The 23,864-nt window shown below is 51.3% G+C and overlaps 5 protein-coding genes across 5 annotated transcripts; 2 read left to right on the plus strand and 3 right to left on the minus strand.

The window, feature by feature from the left end:
- Window positions 1-428: 428 nt before the first annotated feature.
- On the minus strand, window positions 429-2,414 carry PV08_05718 (uncharacterized protein; the record flags this gene model as incomplete). Its single annotated transcript, XM_016380058.1, has 2 exons — window positions 429-2,139; window positions 2,203-2,414. 2 exons carry the CDS (start codon window positions 2,412-2,414, stop codon window positions 429-431), a joined length of 1,923 nt encoding a protein of 640 aa, XP_016235885.1.
- A 470-nt stretch (window positions 2,415-2,884) lies between these two features.
- Window positions 2,885-5,021, minus strand: PV08_05719 (uncharacterized protein; the record flags this gene model as incomplete). The annotated part of the gene is made up of 2 exons (XM_016380059.1): window positions 2,885-4,894; window positions 4,944-5,021. The coding sequence occupies 2 exons, from the start codon at window positions 5,019-5,021 to the stop codon at window positions 2,885-2,887; spliced, it is 2,088 nt and encodes a 695-aa protein (XP_016235886.1).
- A 1,031-nt stretch (window positions 5,022-6,052) lies between these two features.
- Window positions 6,053-6,903, minus strand: PV08_05720 (haloacid dehalogenase, type II; the record flags this gene model as incomplete). Its single annotated transcript, XM_016380060.1, has 2 exons — window positions 6,053-6,170; window positions 6,296-6,903. The coding sequence occupies 2 exons, from the start codon at window positions 6,901-6,903 to the stop codon at window positions 6,053-6,055; spliced, it is 726 nt and encodes a 241-aa protein (XP_016235887.1).
- Window positions 6,904-15,627: 8,724 nt separating this feature from the next.
- On the plus strand, window positions 15,628-18,100 carry PV08_05721 (uncharacterized protein; the record flags this gene model as incomplete). Its single annotated transcript, XM_016380061.1, has 4 exons — window positions 15,628-16,770; window positions 16,824-16,856; window positions 16,902-17,017; window positions 17,071-18,100. The coding sequence occupies 4 exons, from the start codon at window positions 15,628-15,630 to the stop codon at window positions 18,098-18,100; spliced, it is 2,322 nt and encodes a 773-aa protein (XP_016235888.1).
- Window positions 18,101-22,402: 4,302 nt separating this feature from the next.
- Window positions 22,403-23,379, plus strand: PV08_05722 (uncharacterized protein; the record flags this gene model as incomplete). Its single annotated transcript, XM_016380062.1, has 2 exons — window positions 22,403-22,811; window positions 22,916-23,379. 2 exons carry the CDS (start codon window positions 22,403-22,405, stop codon window positions 23,377-23,379), a joined length of 873 nt encoding a protein of 290 aa, XP_016235889.1.
- Window positions 23,380-23,864: the final 485 nt, after the last annotated feature.

Consider the following 23,864-nt stretch of genomic DNA (forward strand, 5'->3'; position numbering starts at 1 on the left):
AGACCTTTTTTCCAACTTAGACGCTTTCATGCCTAGTGGCCTAGGCATTAAAATATTGTCTTGAGCCTATAAGTCATACTAATAGCACCTAGAGTTTAGGCGCTCTCGTTGGCACCTACCTCTAAAGATGTATGCTTTCAATCTCGCTAAGTCTTCGCTCCAGGTACTCCCCTTAGCCCGGTTAGCCTTCTCATCCCTCTAAGCTTTTTTCCCCAGGCACCCTCCTTAGCCTCAATCACAGTATGTTGGCATTTTAGGTATCATCCCTGAACGCTTAGTGAAAATCGCCTTTCTAGCTCACCAATCTTACTTCGATTAAGCTTGACCGAGGCTCCTGTGATGTTGCATAAAGCGCGATGCACACTCTCCGTCGCGTGCTCAACGAGCATCAGCTGTCTCTACCCTCCCACACTCAACGTAGCCAGAAATCACGCTCCGTGCGTTCCGACACTTTGGGCCCCTTCCGCATGGTATTTTTGCAATACACGCTTCAGGAGCTGATCGGAAAGCTGTCGGTAGACGTCTCTCATACCAACAAGGCCAGGCCACTTCTCGTGACAAAACGTCAACAATATCAGGCAAGAATTGGATATCCGACATATGTTCTCCAGATCAATGCTTCCTGTCTCTTGAATGTACTTTGGATCTGAAAGCGTCCTATGGAAGGTCGTGTTCCCATCCAGGTAGAAGAGGCAGTAAGCCTTGATCATCATACTCGCCAGGAAGATGTAGTGCGCGGACATGAAGGTCATTGGGTAGGTACCAAGTGCTCCGTTCCTCGGAGCTTGTACGATCTCCTCGTAGACTTCCACAAGTCTTCCAGCCGATAGGAATATCTCCTCCGGGACAAACTGCATCCGTCCAGGCGGCGTGTTGCTGTCTGCCGGCCGGCACAGAAGGTCCATAACCAGAGGCTGGAAAAGGAATAATATAGTTGCATGAAAAGCAACCGTGCAGGTGAGTTCTCCCACGCCGACAAGAGCCACCGTCTTGATCGTTTCTGCGTACCAGGCATCGAGGGTGTTGAGTCGTTTCTGATACCAAGACATGTCTCGATATGCAGCCCCGTTGGGCAAATATAGCTCCGTGAACAGCTTTGAGCGAATAGAAACCAATTTCCAGTGTTGCACCGTAAAGAGAGATTGAATTTGGACAGCATTGAGTTCTGCCGATTCCGTTGGACTGGAAGCTGGATACTCTGTCGTGACAATTGCGTCTGGGAAATCGGAAGGTCGGCCAAAGAGCTGGCTGACTATGTTCTCCAACGTGTACAAGCTCCAGAAGATCTTCTTTTGTTGCTCACGATCGATAATACAACTATCAGAACCGAGCTCAGTGTGGTAGCCAAGTTCGAGACAGAGACGGCATGCGTAGTCAAGCAGTCTCCATATGTCTCCTTTACGGGGACGAAACAGACAGTACACGATCAGCAGCATGAGCGCACGTAGGGAGTCGGCGGAGACTTCAGAAGTGACCTCAGCGATGCATTTGGTCGCCTCGACGTAACACCCGTGATCACAAGCTATTCGACTGGCATTGTACCGAGAGCGACTCGCACTGGCAATTGCAGCTATTATTTTGATGCGGAAGAAATGGTGGGCTCGGTGTCCTTTGAGTCCACTGGGATCGATACCACTGCTCTGAATGTCCCAATAGTCCTCCAGATCCGATAAGACAGTTGATTCGTCCAAAAAGGGGTAGAGGACGTGGATAGAATCCATGTAAAGCTCCAGAGATCGCTCCACCATCGACTTGGTGATAGTACAGTCACAGCCTCCATGGAAATCGGAGGGTTCCATGTCCGTGAGTATCGCGCTGTTGATGGGTGGCAGCGAGAACATAGCACTATTCCTCACTCGGGTCATGATGTGGACCGCAAGCGAGAATACTGAGCTGGATCCGAAGTATCGCAATGTCGGCCCATCATGAGTCGTCACTGGAAAGTGGAACCCCGTCTGATGTTGGACACTACTGTTCACTGGAATGATGCTGCTATCGCCGCCGCTGCTGCTGTGAGCGGCCTGAGGATTTGGCGTAGTGAGTGTGTCGCGAGGCGAATATGGCTTCTGCCCAATCTTGCGATTGTCGGCGATCTGCCGTTGTAGGTTTTCGGCGCTCTTGATCAGGGAGTGGATGTAGCTTTTAGAATTTCCATTAGCCAGAGCAGAGCCAGGACATATCCTATGTCAAAGATGCACATACCTCCTAGGAAGGACCTGCTTGAGCGCGTGGTCATAGAAAAGACATTCCTCTTTGGCCCTTGCGCATCGGCTACAGGATGGAATGAGAGTATCGCATTTCCGACGTCCCTGCTGACATCTCTGACAGCTGGGGAGTGTCTTCAGAGCTTTGGAGAAGTCACTGACGGAGAGTGTAGTTTGTCCGGGGGGTGGGTCAGGTGAGTGCGCATCCATGATGCTTCAGGATTTGATTGCTGTTTCTTTATAGCATCATGATAAGATGTTGGAAAAGAGCAAGTTGAAGCACCTCCAGCAATCTGCGTACGGCTGTGTCAGGTACTTGTAGTATCGACGCCGGAGGCAATTTAACCATGTTAAGATTAGGCACTTCTGGGCATGTCTTCTGGTGCGATTGGCCTAGAGTTAGGGGCTTGAATAGGCGTCGAAGACACTTATAACGGTCTTCTTGGACTGAGAACGGCGTCAATGACTGCCTAAGGGAGCCGGAGCGTCTTATCCCTCCCCAGAGCCTTAAGTTAGGTCATTACCATAGGCTCTCAACCAAGTAAACACCTATAGGTACAAAAACTACATCTACGAACTATAATGTTTATGCTCCCTAGTATTACGTCTCATGAATTGGCTATACCTACACCCTCTAATACTATTTTGACAAACCTTCAACCCTTAAGCAATCGTATCCTTCATGACAATTGCCCCATGAAATCGTTCATTACTTCATCATGGCCCAGGGCCACATCCTCCCAATTGTAGGGATCGGTCGTAGCTGCCAGAGTCTCCAGGAACGCTTCATCCCAGTTCATGTCCTCTCCTAACCCGCCCTCAAAACCGCTCAATTCCATTATATTGGGAAAGCCATTCCCAAAGAAGGTCTCTTTCCGGGAAGGGCCAGGCAGAAGAAACTGGTCGAGCTCAGCTTCCAGCGAGGATGGGTACATGAGCAACGCTGTTGACGTCTTCATCATGATTCCATTGATGAGCGGGGCCAACAGACGCTCAAATGTGGCTGCGAACTGCGATATTTCTGGCCAGCCATGTGCCGCAAGCGCCAGTAGGTTCGAGGTGAAGACCTTGGTCTTGTCAAATATCTCGCTGGCGGAGTACCTCTGAGAGATCTCGTCAAAAGCATGTCGCAGACAAAACACAGCCACCATCGCAGTTTCAGCAGTGTTGTGCGCTGCAAGCCATGGTTTTCTCAGAAACCCATTCAAGATTGGCTCACGGTTGTGCCTGGCAGCTCGGGATGCAGCTTCGAAGGCCGTAACCAGGCTCTCCGTCGAGGGCATAGACCGTCGGGGCGATGGTCTATGAATACGGACCAAGCCTTGAGCATAGGCAAATTCCACCACCTCGTCAGACGATAGATTGTCGCGGTACCAGCGCATGAGTTTGTTTTCGGCCTCGATCACCCAGCTCTCCCAGTCGCAGTCAAGTATCTTGCCCTGGAAATGTACTTCGCTCACTTCGGACTGAATTCGACAGTAGCTCACCCAATCTAGTACAGCGGGCTTGGACATTTCCCTCTCCTCTGCATTATTCCTTGGTGATTCAGGCAGTCGAGCATTTATTAAAGCGTCTGGAATGTAAAGGGGTCGCTGGAGTGCAGGGGAGATAGTACGATCCATACAGTACGCAGCCCAGAAGAGTCTCCTTCGCAGTTCAATCGTCTTTCTGTCAAGAGTGATGGGTCTTACCGGCTCTCGATGCAGGCCTAATTCGAGACAACAGCGCATGGCCGCTCCGTTCATGATCCAGATGTTAGCACACTTCGGGTTGATTTCGGCGTATTGAAGTATGAGGAGAGTAGCCTGAAGGCTGGCTAGGTCGTTTGGATATTGCAGGCTTGTGGTCAGGTGCGAGATACCCTCGTGAAAAAGGACTTCCGAGAAAGCAAGACAACGGGATTCGTGCTGAGTCTTTGCGCATCCCAACGTAGAGGATATCGCAAGGACGAGGTAAATAGCGAGAAAGGGAAATGAAGGCCGAACTCTCTTAGAGGTGCTCTTGTTCCTCAATTCCCGCATGGTCACCAGAACGGTTTCAAGGCTCTCATTAACTTCTTCCTGAGATATAACTGGCGACAGAGGGAACACATGTCGGATATATTTCCGGACCAAGGTCTGAACGACGTGCTCGGGCAGGGTAGCCAACGTCGCCACGTCGAGCCAATCTTCTTCAGAGCTGACCGGGACAGGAACACGACGTGGTTCAGGGCTCTGAACAGTGATGATGGGGAGGACCGCTGATGGCGTTAGACCCATACGGACGCGAGACACAAGGTCAGTCAGCGCCGGGTCCGTGGGCATGGTCGCTCCCACCATCGATCGGAATTCTGAGCTTCGAATGATGCTTGATTCGAGATCGCCAGTTGTCTCTACAACCCTGGTTTCTTCGAACGTCTCTGCCGCTTGTGACAGTATGGCCAGCGGGTCCCCATTTTCTCGGTGGAAGCCATCTTCCTCTCTCGCAGGGAGATTCTCGGAATTGTCTCCCTGACTCTCCAGGTTGTCATATCCAGTGACAAGGCCGTTGTCTTTTTGAGCTTGGAGTTCAATCTCCCACTGGGCTATCTGTGACTCCAGAAACTGGACCAGGCTGCGTGGGACTTGAGCCTCGCTGTCGACAGTGCTAACACCAGTGCATGTTGCCTTGGCGGCCTCACATCGAGAACAGACTGGTAAGCGACGGTCACACTGGGACAGAATCAGCGGCGTCTCTCAAGAAGCCATCCACTCCCCCTACCTTGACCTTGCGTTTTCTACAGCGCGCGCATGACAGCACTCTTCTACTACAGGATGTTGCATCAGGAGGCGGTCTCATGACGAAGTGCGCTGACGCCCGTAGTTCCGTGGGAGTTACGGCGAAGGCATTGAGGACGCTGTTGCGATCAGGTGTGGGCGCCTATCGTATCTCGAAGATGGTCTTATCGTCGCTTCTTGCGCTGAGCTCCGAGTTAGCGGAGAAAATGCGCCATTGTCCGCTGCGTTAGATTAGCCTATCGCCTCCGACCGAGTGGTCTGCCCCAGAAATGTTGCCAACGCAAAGCAAGGATGAAGAGCATGATGGAATTGACAAGTGGAACACGTTTCCTTGAAACAACATTGACGTGTTTTTGAATCGGTGAAGGAGGGTACGTTACTTTAGCTGACCCCAGAAATAGAAGTATACAATAGACTAGCTAGTGGCGATCCAAGATGTACGTCGTGCTCAATCGGATCGGTCGCTGAGGTTGGCTGCGAGCATGGCAACGTGGATTACTTGATTCACAGGGTTACGTACCCCAATCTGGACTCTGCCGTCGATGCTCAAGAACACCTCCCAGAGTGGGAATTTGTGATACCGTATTGGCCTTGATCACGCTGAGCTCATTGTGATCTGCTCCTGTCACGACTCACTTGAAGGTCAAAGCAATGGGAATCCCGATTAGTGTGGATCGTGGTGAGTTTTGGTATGCAAAGGGGTTTCCTAGGTACGTTTGAAAGGTGAGAGCAGATGCTCAGCTTTTTCTTCGCCCGACTTTCAATTCCTTTTGCTACCTATCGTTTTCTAGATGGCTAGCTGTCCCTCCTATTCTCGTGCTTAGTGATCTTGGGTTGGGGCGGGTGGTCATGGTTTGAAGTTTCGACGCCCATATTCATTCTGTCGGACACGGAGTGACGGCCTCGGCTGAGAATCGTCTATAGGGAGTACCGTGGCATCAGCTATCGCCACGAAGACTGGAAAACGTTGCAATGAAAGCCACATTCGAACCAAATCCTCTCAGAGACAGGACAGACTCCCGTTCGATACATGCAACCTCCATCAATCAATTTGAAACACCATAAAAGGATCCCATCTGGCTGTGCGGCGTCTTAGTGGGCCGTTATTGCCCGTGCCATCTCTTCCAATGTATCCTCTACCACGTCCATGTCGCCGAAGATGTCGTAAAGTGGTTCGTTCTCGAAGACGGTGCAGAAAGCACCACGAAACCTTGCAGTGGTGGTCAGTTCGGGTCAGTTCAGGGCTATTAAAAAAGAAATTTCATAATCCAGACAATTGATATCTGGGTTTTCGTGTTCGGGGGAGACCACCAGTTGGTGGACGACAATACTCACCCTGCTCGGCGGGCAGCTGAGACGTCCCACATGTGCGCAGCTGCGAACCATACCTCGTCCGCGCCAGCCAACTCGTTACTCAGCAGCGCCCTGTAGGGTTCCAAGGCCGGCTTCGGAACTCCGTAGGTGTCGGACGCCAGAACATGATCCACGTCCATGTCGATTCCGGCCTTGACAAAGTACCCGTGCACTTGCTTTGGATCTCCGGCCGTGAACGCCCACACCGTGTATCCGGAGTCTCGAAGGTGCTGGATGCACTGTTTGGCGCCCGGCCGTGGCTCGAGAGACGCGTACGCGTCCATGAGGAAGTCGAGGTCCGCCTCGGACGCGAACTCTCGTGGCTTCGTTATGCCGGCCATCCACAGGATCCGGAAGAACACGGCTCGGAACACCTTGGTGAAAGGAACGTAGTTGCCTGACATGCCGCAGTATGTGTATTCGCGCTCCGCGACCTCGAACCACGTGTAGCCGAGCAGTGAAGGCTTGATGCCGGCATCCTGTAACGCCGGGCCCAAGCGCTCTTCGAGGGCCTGGAAGACGCGGTGGTGCGACACGACGGTGCCTTCAATGTCGAATACGACGTGCTTCTTCTCCGTCGGATGGGCCATGGGTCTGTAGATGACTGGTCTCAGAGGTCTCAGACAGGCCCGGAAACACAGGCCGAGAAGAACAAAGGACGTGTTCGTCAACTGTGCATGTGTGAAGTGAGTGAATGAGTATGTCTGGACCGCTCAAGAGAACAAGGATGGCTGGTAACTGTATCTATCGTGGCTCTCTATTATGCGTCATAAATCAGATAAGGGACGCGTTGGGATGTTTTGGCTCCGTGTCGTAGAATAGAGGAGGGTATGACTAACTTTCCCTTTGACAAACTCTCACCTTTTTGTGTCCTGTGTACTGCGGACGTAACGCAGCCCACGAGAGGAACTGTAAAACGACCTCCTTAACGGAGTACTCCGTGACTCGGCCGTCCAAGACACATTCTTTGTAGATATCTGCCGGTCGTCTCTCCTCGCGTGGGGAGCGGGGAGTGCGTGTACAGTGGATATAGAGAGAAAAAGAGAGACATGATTTGAATATGTCTCATGCTTAACACGTACCTACCTGTACCCTGTGCTCGTGCCTCTGATTCAGATATAGGCACCTGAGATGGGCATGGGGACGTGCCTCGGTCAGGTAACTAACTCACGATAAAAGTCTGATGCATTGATCAGGGAACGGGGTGCTGACGATGGATCGTTCTCTGGGTCGTTTGAAGAAAACTCCTGGAGTTCATTGTACTCAAGGACAAAGGACGGACGATTGAGCCGAGGAATTGAAAAGTCAAGATTTGAACGGGGACAGGGATACGTGCGCAGCGAAGCGGAAAAGAATCTCCTGCTGAGGTAATTAAATATAGGATGTTGCATGTGAAGAGGAACTCGCTCTGTGTATGACTCTGCGTGCAATACTTACTCGTACTGTACACGATCAGATTCACAAAAAGTTTCGACAGCAAAGAACTCGAGCTTCCTTTGCTCCAAATAAATGTGGTATGCATACATAATATAATACCTTAGGTCAGCATGCTCTTGCAAAAGAACACCACCACCTCACCTCGCCTCACCTCTCACTCGCTCAACACTGGCCTCGTTCCATTCAGCCAGACATCGAACGGTGACGGCGACGACAATGACAATGATGACGATGATGTACCATGAAACTACGCCTCACAACCACCATGTACCTTGTAGACTCAGAGACTGCACATGCTTTTCGAGACAAATTGACCGTTCAAGGCTCTCAGTCAATAATGTCATGATTGTTTCGAATTCAAGCTTCTTGAGTCAATGGACGGACGAGGGATAAAGTGATGGTTTACGTTCACCGTCACCTCCGGCTTTCATCCGTAGACCATGACCATGATCATGACATGATTGACAATGTTCAGAAAGAAACCTAGCCACATACTCCGTACCCGTCGTGGGTACATAGCTCCGCAATTCAGTTCTGGACTCACTAGGCGTAGACAGACACCAAACCCACCCTTCCTGTTTGTTACTTGTACAGGATCTGCCGAATCGGATCTATTTTCCAAATCTAATACTATGAAGAAGAAAAATATCCAAGCATGCAGCAGGAGAAATCTTGGATTTAGACTTCTGTCAACGTCAAAACACTTCCATCCAACCAACGCGGCTCTCCCCTCTCATTCTCAAAACAGATGCTGACGTACATGCACATGCACATGCACATGCAGGAGAACGCAGCATGTAGCGTGTGGCGCGTAGGATGAAGTCGTAAAGCGAGATGGAGACTCTGTTTTGACAGTAATTTACGAGCTGTTACCTTGCAACGATACTGTATGAGTGAGTACTTGCATTACTCTGTCCTGGGTAATACTCAGGTAGGTATGAACAGGATTTCATTTCAAATTGTCAAAAGAGTGTCGGAGGGAACAGTCAACCGTACCTTCTTCCGAGCTCCGATTCGACTCCATTATTGACACACAGCAGAGACAGGGGAATGTGAAGTTGTCATCACGAATAGATTGGGTGTCGTGTATCGAATGCGGATGTGTTTGTGTAACTGTTGAGAGAATTGAGCGTCGTGGTCGCATGACCTCTTCCTCGGGACTTTTGAAGTGTACAAATCCATGCTAATGAAAGACTTTGTGAGATGTAGCCAACGAATTCTCAAGAAGAGCTTCCACGGTTCCTTGGGTAAATGGTGTTCTCGCTGGCATATGCCGGATGCTGTGCGACCTGAATGGTGACGAGCCGGGTGTTGTTCGCCAATCAACCCTTCTTGGTTATCCAATCGAACAGAAGATTTTGAAGATAGATCAACACGATCTCTTGGTTCTGCAATGGCACATAGCCTCTTCAGGGGCATCGGAACTTGATTGATAGCTTTGTATCGGTTCACATGGTGCCACAATGTAACAGATGCATTGGCCCCTCGTGTCTGTGTTTCACTGGAAGTGAATCTCGTCGGCCCGTCGTGTCGTGGGAAAACCTGTCCTCATTCCGAAGTTGTGGTTGGAGACTTTGAATTTCCAGCTTTGAGGTCGTCGTATGTGTGGCGATGTGGCTCGCCCAACCTCGACTGCCTGAACAATACCGCTCTGATCATGTGTATCCCTGGTACGAGGCCTGTGTTCGATAGATGCTTACTTCCCCGTCACGAACCAGGTGGCAGTGCAAACGAGAGAAGCTCGCTACGGGACCTTACCGCGCAAAGGTAGCAAGGCACTGTGCACGCATGCAAAAACTGGGGTCGACCCTGGCATTGAGATGTGTCGTGCGTGGTCAAGCTCAAACTAACATTGTCTGCCGGCATGATCCTGCATGGGCAGTGCCGGAATGTTGCCGAGTACAAGGCGTCCAAAACACGATAGGAAGAACCATGCCCTCACTCCATGACAGAAATAGCCCGTGCCAGGATCGGCCCTCTATTTATGTCAAGCAACCAGACGATGCTTACCCCCTCTCACTGTGGCGAACCTTGAGGTCTAAATGAGAGCTTGCATGACAACATCTTTTCACGCTATGCGAAACTCGTTAGCTCACAATCTCAGCAAAGGTGCCTGAGGTGGCAAGCATATTGACAGTGTAGCCAGCGTGAAAATGTCGGGTGTATAAGCCTCCTCATGAACGAATGGCCAGGTCAGTCATGCAGTGCACATCCCACCAGCCACGATCGAGCTCGGCCGGGTATCTCGCAACAACAATCCACATTGAAGTTAAATAGTCCGAGGAACAACGATCCGCGATCGAAATGTGAGAAGCTCGTTTGCTTCTAAACCTACCAATGAAGACTGATAGGAGGAATCTAAGAGCTAGGTATCGTCAAATGTGGCCATCGTTGAAGAAACTTCCCGAAGGCCACACTGTGGCGCATGCATAATGCTATAAGGGCCCCAAGGCGCTGACAGTATTGTGGATAGAATACTACATGTTAAACTTCATCTGTGAGGCCTGGTTTGTAGCAGGTGGCCGACACAAGGTCGTCCCAACGTTAGAAAACGTCCGCACTTGCTTTGCTCTTGGTATCGCTGACGCCGAATCGGCTAGAGACAGCTCCCAACTATATTCTCAAGGTAGACGTTCCCAATTAGGCACCCAATGGTCGAGCGGGCTCGGGCAGACAATGGGCCGGGCGGCATTTGTAGTTCCGCCGTGATCCATAAGTCGAGAAACGGATACAGCGAGTGTGAGCGAAAGGAGCCGAAATTGAAGATGGATTTGGACACATGTAACTGGAATCATGACAGCGAGTAAGAATGGGAATGGGCAGCCAGGCATACGATGGACATCTCGTTGTTTATGGCCCCGGTCAGTGGAGTTGTCGCTGGTCGTTCAGGAAAGTCGAGGAGATTTGCCGGGTGCTCGTGGGATCTGGTGGGGAGAAGCTGTGGTGGCACTGTACGGAGACTTCGAGGTCAGCTTTTCATTTCATGACAGCTTTGAAGTCGGAACAGAACGGTACTTGGATGGCTGACAGGAGAAACCATTTGCTTGCCTCAAACCTCGGAGGGGACGCGGACAAGTGTATCAAAGTAGTAAACACGCCGTTCTGTGTTTCGCTCGTATCCGCAAGGTCGAGACCGGTGAACCACGATGGTTCATATCTCTTGGCCGATCTGACAGGGCGATTAGTAAAAAGAACCTAATGTCTGATTAGTCACAAGCCCGTGTCGCCTGGGGTCAATTGAGTGCTAACGGTCAAGGCTTGGGCCTCATGGAACCCAAACTCTGAGTAGGAGCGATCTGCCCTTCCTGGCCTAGAGGCATGTTACTTCGAAATTGACTTCCCTGCTTGTCACATATATCTGAAGCCAGCCTAAGACACTAGATCTGACATGCGCCCACCGGTCATGCAGAATGACGTCTACAGTAGCGACGATATCTAGAACTCTGTTGATTGTTCTTTGCGGTAAACAGAATATGCCTTTTGCTGAGAACCCATGCGCTCGAGATCGAGAGCGATCAAAACAAGGGATGTACATTGGCACCGTTGGTGCGTGACAGGACCGTTCCGCTGATGTCGCGCGATCAAAGGTAAACCGGGCGGTCGGTCCCCTGATCGGTAAGGTAGGGTATGAATCCATTGATGGGGGTACATATAGTGGTCTGACATAGCAGTGAGCAGTTTCGCTAGGATACCACACCTCAAGATGATCTAAATGGTATTTGGTGAAGCAGGGATTAGCATGGTAGGTAATGTTGCAGACTATAGAGGCTGAGTCACAGTGTGAGCCGTAAGACCGCAGTTGCAACGGGGACTGATACCCTGGGACCATGAGACTCTCTTCAGCAACCGTCGACATGTTTGTGGAAAATTGAAATCCTATCCCAAACCACAGCCTTGTCGGACGGTGGCCGGGTGGGGGTTTCAAGTCTAGAGGCCCACTGGATGAGCCTCCGCCTGTGACCGTTGTGCTGCTGCGCTCTGGGAGATGTGAAGGTCGTAAAGACAGCAATGCTAGACTTGAAGAATATAACGATGTCGGAATCCTTGCAGGTGTCGATCTCATGGCGCATTCCTCATAGCGACCGCAGTGCTGATGTGCTCCTTTGCATGCCGGGATGATGCGCTCCGAATAACCGCTTTCAGGGTGGCTACCGATTCTACTCGACAATCCCTGCGCTGAATCCACGCTTGGCGTAGGGCTGTAGGTTGTGATCTGACACTTGGCGAAGGAGCTTTACAAAGACGATGAAGCGAGTTGGATCCCAGTTGCAAGCCTTGCAAGCCTTGCAAGTTCTCACAGTCCAGACGGTCTCGTCACTAATAAGATAAGGGAAGGACTGGCCCCCGCTCCCCATACACGGAGCAGCGGGCTACATTGATGCATACAGAGTCCAGACCTTCGTAATCGAACCAGTGTTCCCCAACTTGGAAAAGGTATATCCCTGTCTTGTTCAGTCTCGGAATGCAGCCGCGGTTGATCATTCGAAGTGGTCGAGGAACAGCTGAGATCATCCCGGCAAAGATTGCATGGCACAATCAGCGGCAGGAAGCGAGGCAATATCGGTGAGAACCACGCCTCTCGATGAATGAGAGCTCTGGTTTTGAAAATGAAGATAGTACTGGAGTGGTATTTCGCCTCACCACTTTCAAATGACTATGTCACTTTGGGTATCCACGATACCGATCGCAAGGAATGCGATCTTTGGACGCGGTTTAACATGTACAAAGGCTGGTGGACTGATAAGCGTACACGTAGCGAGAAACGCCCCGGCCATTTTAAGGGAACAACTCAGCATGTGTACGTAGGGCTTTTCCTGTTACGAAAGACTCGTGTCCGAAAGGAGCAATTCAACACTGCACTGCCTACGTGAAATGGATGAGCTGGCAGTATGTTTTACGAGACTTTCCCCCGCATGAACCATGCTGTTGGTCCGTGGCAGCGGCAAGTCCTGCTCAATGCAATGCATGTGGCAGCAAACGGTCGAGATAAGGCATCAAGGTGGTTCCCAGGTGTGCCTTTCTCGTCGCTGCTCGTGGGCTGGCTGAAAAGTTGTGGTGATCGCTCGCGTTGGCTTTGGTGACAAAACTCACCGTAACTCGCCACATGCTGCCGTTGGTTGTTCTATCTCCGCCAAGTGTAGAAGGAGGGACGAGGCGCGGAGCCCGCGCGGGTTGTTCTGGGGTCAGAGGGAGTGCCGTGTTCGAAGCTTTTATCTAGCTGGCGGAGCTTTAACGCCAGAGTGATAAGGAGAGTGGTTGCGATAGCGCCACCAGCTTGATTTGGTTCGCAGGTGGCTTGCGGCTTGCAAGTTACTCGACAGACATTGGCGTTGCTCTCTCTTGTGAAGCAGAGCACAGCAGCTGCCTGGCCAGCCGTCTCAAGCTCGTACTGTTACCACCCTCACGAGATGCTGGAGGCTGTGGAGGGCGATGGCACCGTGATGACTCGCTGATGCCCCGCGCACCTTGGCTGAAAATGATGACCCGGGCAGTCGAGAGGGGCAGGCAGTCCCAGCGCCGAGAGAGAGAGACGGGCTAATGTGCGAGAGTCTAAATCCAGAGTAACATTCGACGATAAACACGAACAAGTTGGTTGAGCAACAGTAAGACACGGCAAGACATAGCCGAAGGCAAGATCCTTGACGACACCAACCCAGAGAAAGTGCCCGTGAAAAAGAGTTCTCCTCTTTCCTTTCAGTCAATGACTATTCGAAGTGTATCCTTAGCTTTTGACACAGGCGATCCGGGAGGTGTTATTGGTCTGTATATTCGGCTCCCAAATCGGTGTGTGGACGAGCTGTCATGGCCATCTTCCGCCGCGCCGTGCATCCATCCACTTCCTCGCCCGTGTGATAAAGCAGGTACTTGTAAGGCTCGAGGGACGAGGGCCGAGTGTCAAAGCCCAGTCGAGCCAACGACAGGATGCTGACGAAAGCGCTCGGTATTGGTGATGCTGTGTACCGGTGACTGGGGCGGTCAAGCAACGTCATGCAGCTAGATGGATGACGCCTCTGTAGGTGTCCAGCTAGGGCAGAATCCTAGACATTGCTATTTCGAGCAGCGCAGGGAATGTTTTCAGCATAGCCGCCCCTCCATCTGAGGGAATCTGGAGGCAGAGGCGTAGTCGTCCGTGTGCGTTTGCGAGAGGCGCCCAATCAGTCTGGACGAGTACCTCAATGGTGTGTCTCCTTTGGGAGTGTGCCATGGTGTGATGCCGGCTTATTCGCCGGGTATTGTTGATTGTTGTTCAGGCATCAAGGCGTTTGATTATTATACGAAGGCCTTTCAAGGGTCGTGCATCCCCGCGGCTCAACCCTTGCAACTTGTTAGGCGAGCTGATACGGGTATCGCTGGGCAAAGGGCCTGCAGGTGCAGGCTCTACCCATGTACTCGTACAAGTCAACAATGACATTCTCCACCGTCACGGACCCAGAATGCAATTCAACCCATCCCTTGACTTGATCGGCCACTCAGCCAGACACACCCTTGCGGTCAAGAGTCCATCCCTCCGAGGTACGAATACGCGGGAGCGGTACAGTGACAGTATTGCACCTCCCCATCTGTGTGCTCGGCAGGTTATCTCCAGGTCTCACTAGCCAGCCTAGTGCGCCCTGTGCGTGTCGGTGCGGGTGGCAGGTGCTAGGCAAGGGCACCTGCCTATAATATGAGAGGCACTAAGTTAATCCCACCGAGGTGCCTAAAGGCTAAACACTGCTCGCACTGCTCGCACTGGGCCTAGTGAGCCCTCGTATTGATTACAGCCACAAATTACCAAGTACCCTCTTCCGGGTGGTCACTGTAATGCATTTTCCATCTGTCGTACGCTACAGCTGCAGCCCTGCCTGCCTCTTGGTCTCCATCTTGCTCCATCCGCCATCATTGTCGATCTCTTTTGAATCTTTGAGCTGACCTGGTCCTTTTTCCCTTGGAAATCATCCTCGTCCTCCCACCGCAGACTTTCGTATATGCCTGCGCTTGCTCTCACGCTCGCTCACATCACCGACCTTCTTCCGCCTCTCGTTGTTTTGCCTGTTGTTCACATTCGCTTTTGTCCTCGGAAACCACCGTCGTTCACCTGAATCCCGGCCACCCCCCAGATAATGATAATTGGGACTCGGTACCCTCGTCAGCCTTCCACCTCTCTCTGTCCGAGCAGCTCTCCTTCAGGCTGTGACGAGTCTATCATCGGTTGGGTCAACGTTTGAGAAAGAGGGGGGCGGTTCATATGCCGGGAGAGGCTGTGCGCTGTTCACACTGAATGAACAACCTTGCCTGGCTTTTCAGCCCTCAGTCTGTCCATATGGATTCACCTACCGAACGCATGCCCATTGCATGTGTTCACTGCGCAAAGGCAAAGGCAAAATGTGACAAGAAGGTAGGTCGCTCTTGATCGGCTGCTCTGCGGCGTGCTCGGCCTCGAGCCGTTGACGGGATCGGCTGCTGCAAAATATTGTCCTGTCGAGCCGTGAATCCTCGGCGATGTCCCTCGTTCCTGGTCTGACACTGAGCTTCACAGGTTCCTTGCTCAAGATGTGTTGCCAAACAAATTGTTTGTCAGTCTCGAGCCACCAGACGGTCATCACACAATCCTGGTCGGCGAACCAACCCACCACCTGCCCTTCCGAGGCCTCATTCAGAGCGAGCCCTGCACAGCTCGGCCTCATTCCAAGTTCCCCAACTTTCTCCCTTCGCTGCAGTGCCGCCGCCGCCTCCCATGAATGGGATCTCGCCTCGTGAGTTGGCTCCAGAGTGTGTGCAGGAATACCGCTCATAATTGAACAGATAGGATGAGCCCTAGCACGGTACCACCACATCGCCTGAGTCTTTCAGAACCCATCCATACTGTACCTATCGCACCGGCCATATTTGGACCAGAAATGGATCATCAGATGCTCCGGAATGGATTCACTCACACTCCGCCAGACATGGCCGTTCCGATCACTCCAATGATGCCCAACATATCCCATATGGACAACTTTATCCACATGCATGGTGCTGCGTATGACCAAGACGGTGAAAATCATTTCTTGGCCATGGGCAATGTCCATGCAAACATGATGGACTTTGACGCCAATAACGTCTTGGATTTCATGTCGCCCCCTCCGGGCATACTTCACGATCCTAGCGAACCATTCTTCGTGAATGGAAAGATGGGTACGCACACCCCTGATCATATCCCATTTCCCATGCAGATGCATGAAGGGGCCACGCCGTTAGGTTTGCGCCTGGGTTTGGAAAGTCCGCAGCATCTGTCACATCGACCTCCGGTTGGGCTTTCTCCTTCCAGCTCCTCGTCAACAAGTGGCCTGCAGGAACCGGACGCCGTGCTAGCTGCACATCAAGCCTGGCCATTTTTCCAGTGTAGTCGCGTAGAAAAGGATTCGGCCTGTGCTCCTCCCAAGACTGCTGCCATATACCTGGAAGGTCTTGCTCAGACGCTTCGAAACCAGGCCACCTGGACTGCATGGGCATCCCAGCTTGATGAATCCATTCTCGACATTTCAACAGAACGGAAAATTGCCACTGAGCCGATCGTCGGCTGGTCGAGAGAAAAGCTCCTCGCAATCACTCAAGGATTCCTCCACAAAGCCTTGGACATCCACAAGGCAGACCACGCCGCACGAGAGGAAACACCGTCGAGTCCGGACTCCAGTCGAGATGCTTTTCTTATGCTGCCACCTCCAGATGTGATGCAGTACTTCTTGAGAAGTTATGTTGTCCGATACGAGCCGTACTATTCTTCGGTAGCTGCAGGCCGATTAGACCCCAACAGCCTGATGCAGTCAAACAATAGCAAAGCTGCCAGCCTCCTCATCCTGTTGATGGTCGCATCCGGAGCTTCAGCAACCGCCACCGTCGAAGCCCGATACGTCACAAGCGGTCTGACCGAGGCCTGCAGGATATCCCTCTTTGACACAATCGAAAAGGATGTCCTCCAATCGCGAGAAGTACTGGTTCTCCGATCCGCCTTGCTTTTCACCTGCCTTGCAGCATGGTCCGGCGACAAGTGGCATATGGATGTAAGTTCCGGTTCGAGATGAGTATTGTAGAAGCATTCTGACTTGTTAAATAGATGGCCATGGGTCAGCGCGGAATGTACCTGGCGGTAAGCTTTTTCTTGAGGTTCGGAGTTCTCGGCTAACAATGTCAGATGCTGGCACATTCTGGAATGCTCGATGCTGACGATCTATCTATCAATGTCAGCCAGTGTAAGCACGAAGCCGAGAAGACCTGGGAAGATTGGAAACAGCACGAGGCCAAGCGGAGGTGGGTGTTAGTCCCGTCTTACATTACCGAGGCAATACTGATATTGTGTCCAGACTTGCACACTCTTGGGTCACTGTCGACCAAGAAATGAGTCTGTTCTCAGACACGACCCCTTTGTTGTCTCTGGTGAACCTCCATGCCCCCATGCCAGATTCTGACGACCTGTGGCACGCCGAGTCTGCTGAGAGTTGGTTGGATCTCTTTCAGAAGGTCCATAGTCCCACGTACCAGGCTCCTGCCTCGCTTCGTGATTTCTTCACAAGTTTCGTGGATGGTGAATTGGCAGGCAAAGAGTTATCTCCCACCCAGCTTCGATTGCTCTTGCATCCTCTCCAAGCCCAGGTCTGTCAGCTGCGTCAGTTCATTGCTTGCTTACCAGATGGCGGTAGCCATGCAAAGGGATCACGCTCCATTTCCAAAGCGGCTTCCAAAGCACGACTAGAAGAGATTTCCTCGCTGTTGCAACAATGGTATTCGATTAGCAAGCAGAGCTTCTCCGGCAACACGGGCACCTGCTGGACGACTTGCGCGAATCTCATCATGTACCACCTGATATCTTTGAATGCGATCACCAGCTTCAAAGACATTGAGCAATTTGCACGGCGAGACGTCTCCCTGGGACCATTCCGATCCGCTTCATGGCTCCAGATGCGGTGCATAGACCAACCTGAGGAAGCATACTTCCATTGTGGCCAAATACTGCGCCTGATCCGTTCAATGCCCCATCCTGTGCGACCTCCTTGGTGGGCCGGGGCAATATATCGGGCTGCATTGACTGGTTGGGCTACCAGCATGGCAAGCGGCAACGCGCGGTTCTCCCCAACGCAGTCTCAGGTAGAACCCGAAAGACCTTTTGCTATCGACGATCTTACCCCGGAGACTGAAGCCATTAGTCGATACATGAAATATCAAGAAGGAACACCAATGCTGTCGCGAGCCGACGGGACGTTGGCTCCTCTTGAGATTCCCTCCAACATTCTTGAACACTGCATCGAAGTCCTGGATGATGATTCGTCGATGCGGCTGGCTGAAGGCATCAAACGAAAACTTCGAGTGTTCCTGGCTAGCTGGAAGGACGTTTGAGACGACTGTACAGCTCTTGTAGCTGTGGCGAGGAGCTCGCTCGTTCTTTGCACCGGACAAGGTGTTGTACAATCAACGAGACCTTAGCTAATATTCTGTTTGATGATGCGATATAATGGGCGTGATGTTACCGCCGTGTATATAGGACAGATAACTTACGCCTTTGATGATGATGTTGATGACGGCATGCTGGGGTGTTTTGCGACAACAAAGAGGTTCGGGTTAATATCACAGTGGAATGGTGAAGGGCGCGGGACAGCAGGAATGTTGGTGGGCGGGTTTCGTCCTTGTCGTGTTGTGTACTTGGTCAAGGGTGCGCCGGCCTTTGCACTTGTACGTAATGCAAGGCAACGACGGGTGCCATCAGCTAGTTGATGTCAGTCTTGGAATAACAAGATCAAAGTGCCTTTTGGGAAACACACATGATGCGTTATGCGAAGGCCATTTTTAAGTCTGGGGGAGGAATGTTCATAGTCGGCAGTGTCCATGTTGTTCCAAATGTTTATGTTTTCATTCACCACAACATCCATCTTGTTCCGAGGCAAAGATTGACTTTGGGCTGAAAAATGGCGGCTCACCATTTGACGTGTGGCAGCAAGGACAAAGTTCGGTGGCCATGAAAGGTCCGAGGGAGATACGGGCAGGAGAAAGAAGAGGAGGAAAGAAAAGAAAGGAAGGAAAGAGGAAGCAAAGCAGAGAAGGGGAGATCTGAAGGTGAAGCCGCCCAAAAGAAGGGAATATTCGAAAGCTACCGTGACACGTGGATACTGAATAGTGAGTTGAGTAAATTTGAACGGTCGTTTTGGACGAAGTAATAAATGATCAAGGGGTGATTTACCGTGGTTGTTTTGCAGAGAGTGTCGAGTTGTCCGGTAGATCTTTTGTCTGTAGATGCAGTAGTAGGTAGGTAGTTTTGTCGGTTATGGTTCACCTTTGTCTTTTTGGGGGAAACTTGTTTGTGGTGGATGGGATGTCGGACATCGGACGTGGTCTACCACCGACGATGATACCCTAGAGGGTATCTACGGAGTTTGCTATAGGCCGCCTTTTTGCTCCAAACTACCAGTTCCAGTAAAGGTACCTGTCGCTACGAGGTACCTTGACCTCGGATGGGGTATCGTGGTGATGATTTGCCGGTGGGCTATCGAAAAACTAAAAAAGCTTCTACCTACATACTCCGTTTGCTCGAGAGACTCAACGCTACCTACCTACCTACCTAACAAATGCACAGTAGGCACCTGAGGTACAGTACATATGTACCATGTATGTATGCACCCGGACTCGTACATGGTCCACACTTACTGCGGGTGTAGGTACTCAACAACGTCACTCTTTACTATTCACCTACTGTACTTTTTACAGAGGGTCGGTCGGTTCTCTAGGTACATGGGTAAGTGACTGACTGACTGAGTAGACTAATTACCGGGGGTACGGAATGTCACTTTTAACAGTGCGGAGTACCTACAACCTATTGTACTGTACCCTACATACTAACTAGTAGATCAACTGATCAAACGACGATCGTCGAACACAAGGTTCGTGCTACCGAGGGTGGTTCAACCACTGTACCTACAATACCTACCGACCGTAGTTCGTTAACTTAGTTTCTCTCCTAGGGAGTCGAGGAAAAAGCACTTGTCAAGATCATCGTCTCCGCACTTGGAACAAAAAGCCGTTGAGACTATTAACCACCTAAACTAACTATGTATATATTTTAGATTTGCCAGGGTATGTAACTGCGAACCATCCTAGCTTGTACTCCGTACCTAGGTAGGCAGGTACCCGTAAACCCCTTTAGTACAGTCCGTACAGTCCGTAGGATTAGGTGGGAATGGGGATGTATTGGCGATCTACGTATCTCTACAGGGTATATTGTACAATACACAAAAAGCGAAGCGAGCGCGTCGGGCTTTCTCTGAGTTTTTGCCCAGAGAGAAACAACAAAAAGAAGGGGCGCGAAATCTCAAGAATAGGCCGTCGGGGCGGAGGGGGCCAAGGTGGTGCGGACGGGTCCAACCTTGCCCTGTCTGAAGACAGACAGACCTACTGTACCTACCGCAAGCACCTACAGAACTTGCTTAGTGAGCCTAACGTGTCTACGGTACATGCCTGTCTCTCAACCTAGGTCGGCCGGAAGGGGCAGGGGTAGTTGCAGAGGCCATGTGCAGAGTATGCATGAGCCATGAGGTGGTTGTCTTTAGTCGGAGGCGATGGACGGCGGACTGCACACCACCGGGGCTCCGTACTTTACACGTTTCGTGTCCTGAAGCGAGATTCTGCATGTATATGTGACCTCTGTTGAAATCCGTTTCCGCGGAATGGTCGCGGGGTCGAGGGGAGGACTCGATTCGGACTTTTTCCCCCCTTCTCCAGAAAATGTTGTACGAGGTAATGAGGGCGACGGATATGATATTAGGTAGGTTGAATGACGGAGTGGCTGCAGGGGCCAAGGAGACGGAGAGAGAGAGAGAGAGAGAGAGAGAGAGAGAGAGAGAGAGAGAGAGAGAGAGAGAGAGAGAGAGAGAGAGAGAGAGAGGGAGGGAGGGAGAATGTGTGTGCGAGTTTAGGACTTCGGATGTATGAATGTATATTATTGCTGGTTTAGGTATTACGGTACGTAGGGGTAGGAGAGAATAGGATAGGATAGTCCGTTGGTAGACTTTGTGATTGCGGTACCCAACATTCAGGCAGAGCATGAGACGTGGTCATACAGATTGTAGCGGCGGTTCCTACAAAACAGCTATGATGAGTCGACGAGCGAGGTAGATATCAACCATGGAGCGTCAGTGATATACGGACTGTATGTTGAGAAAGAGAAATGAGACCGAGCTCACAAACTCGGTGAATGCAAGACCTTGCACTGTTTCCTTGATAATCGTACGGAGGAGCGAGTGCTCGTGCTGTTTGTAGGTACCTACGGAGCAGCAGAAAGAGGATGAGTCAGCCAAATATCGAAAATGTCTACATGCTGTCCTGTACATACAGTGCAATTATGCTGCAGTCGCTGGCACACAGAGAGTCTCTGGTGCTTTGGGGTTGTACAGTACATACATACATACATACGGTAGTGCCGCGTGGCTAAAAATAAGCAGAGTTTACGGGCCAAGGGCAAATTGAGACAAAGAAAGGACCCTGCTAGCGTTCGGACTGGACCAGGCTCAAAGGGGCATGGTGGGTAAGTTTCATACCTACAGAACCGTATGGTAATCTATTTCGGTACAGGGGGAATCGATGTGAAGGGAGAGACAGTGGAAATTTGGTGGTGAGCGAAGCAGAAGTGACAACTAGAGGGAGTAAGGCATCGTTGCACATTCACATCCACATTCACATTCAGATTGATATTCACAGTCACAGTCACATTGTCGACGAGAAGATTCATTCGAGTTGAAATCCAAGGACAGGGCGACTCTCTTCTTTGATACCCTGACCTTTGCATGCTGTTCCTCGATGCCCTCACCATCCCTTTGTACTACTTGAGAGCACACCTTTAGATACACCCTCGTGTTGTCCTGTTCGTGAGGGCTCCGTGAGCATTGATGCATCTTGACGAGTCTTTGGTAGCACAGCAGTAGCAGTACAGTAGCCACTGTGTCAATAATAGCCAGCGCCTGGACTGTACAGCCCCTCAGCCCCTCAGCCCCTCGGCCCCTCTGTGCCTTTGTTTACTTACTGTACATTCAGTCTTGTTTGCCCCGCACTTCAGGAACAACCACCACATTATTTTGGACGCGCAGTAGCAGCGACGCCTCCCTTCACCGCCTCAATCTTTTCTTTTCGTTCCAGGGACCGGAGTGGGATGGCCTCGTTGACTCGTGCGTCGTAGGTGAATCAACCCGCGAGGCTTGTCAGTCCGGTCCCGATCCAAGAAAAAACCAAGGGGAAAAAGCACAAACACTCTGTCCTCTTGTTGTTGTAGTTACCGCGTAGAGTCAACTCGCAGTCCGATTTAGTGTCGGGACAGGGGGCTCACTAGGCCACGCGAATCTGCCACCTCTGCATCTATCCGTCCGGAGGGCGATTGTCGTGGTCCTCACCCCTATTTTTCCTCAAAAATTCCCTATCCTGCCATTTAATTACTTTGGATTGTTTGTCTTCTCCCTTTGACTCCAGCATTATTCTTGCTTTCAGCGGTCAGTCACTCCAAACTTCCCTGCTGTGTGCACATCCCGCTTCCCATCTTCTCGCTCAAGCGCAAGTTCATTTTGCTGACCAAGGCCAACCAACTATTTACTTCTGACAGATTGTCGTTGACCGCCATTTCACTCGACGTTAACCCTTTCAAACACCAAAAAAAGTCTCATCATGGCTGCTAAGGCTGATATCCGCCTCGACGGCAAGGTCGCTCTCATCACTGGAGCTGGCCGTGGTCTCGGTGCTGGCCTGGCCAAGATGCTGTCGGAGCGTGGTGCCTCTGTCATCCTCAACTACGCCAGCTCGGCCAAGGCTGCCCTGGCGACCGTCGCCGAGATCGAGAAGGCCGGTGGCAAGGCTGTCGCCATCCAGGCCAACGTCACCAAGGTCCCCGAGGTCGAGAAGATGTTCGAGGAAGCCATCAAGGCCTTTGGCAAGCTCGACATTGTCATCAACAATGCCGGCATGGAGCACTTTGGCAAGACCCAGGACGTCACCGAGGAGGAGTTTGATGCCGTCTTTGGCCTCAACACTCGTGCTCAGTTCTTCGTATCGTCACGTGCTCTGAGATATTTGAGCGGTACGTTTGATCTTCCGTTCCCCTGTCGAGGAGAAACACGAGACTTTACGTGGCTGTGCGCTTAGGGAGGAGCTTGTGATGCTAACTTTTTCTGCACCGTTTAGATGGTGGTCGTATCATCTTCATGTCTTCAATCGCCGCCAGCCTCAGCGTGGCCAATCACGCTCTGTACTGCGCGTCCAAGTCGGCCAACGAAGGTCTCGCCCGATCGTTCGCTGCCGATGGTGGCCCACGACGAATCACAGCCAACGCCATCGCCCCTGGTGGTATCAAGACCGACATGTTCGCCCAGAACGCCTGGCACTACTCCCCCGGTGCTACCAAGGACACCCCGATTGAGGAAATCGAGGCCGGTATCGCCAAGCTCATTCCCCTCAACCGTTGTGCTGTGCCAGACGATATTGCCAAGGTCGTCATGTTCTTGTGCCACGATGACAGCGAATGGGTCACTGGTAAGTTCTTCGAGTTCGACGGTCGAAGACGCGAAATTTTAGGCCAAACGGTTAGAAATCAAGATTTCGACGCTAACTTCTTCTTTAGGCCAAACCATTCGTTTGACTGGTGGTAGCACCATTGCTTAAGCGTCTTGGACTCATCAGAACAGGGCTTCATACAACTCCCTTCGCCTTCTGCACTCTGAGAGTGGAATTTTTCGAAAACTCACCCTGGATTTTTTTTTCGTTGGTTATTGCATAAAAGCATGCCTTTGGCGACGATCCTAGAAAAGTTTTGTGTGTGTGAGGAATCAATCAGTCCACAACTTGGACGGGAAGGTTGGGAAGAACCGGGAGAAGGTGTAGGTCCTTGCGCCACCTGAGGCAACGACGAAACCCCCTTTTGTATGACAATCTACTTTGGAGAAATGACAAACACCTCAAGACGAATGCCAGGTTTATGATCAACCAAATAGATGAAATTTTTTTTTTTGGATCGAGATAGCTCAATGCCACTATCCGTTGTCCATACCCGGTGTCTAGGTAGTCCAGGACTCGTTGGCGTTTCGTGCTTTACCGAGGACTATCCTAACCAGAGCCAAGTTTTCAACCTATCCTA

The sequence above is a fragment of the Exophiala spinifera genome (genome assembly GCF_000836115.1).
Source record: "Exophiala spinifera strain CBS 89968 unplaced genomic scaffold supercont1.4, whole genome shotgun sequence".
NCBI lineage: Eukaryota > Fungi > Ascomycota > Eurotiomycetes > Chaetothyriales > Herpotrichiellaceae > Exophiala > Exophiala spinifera.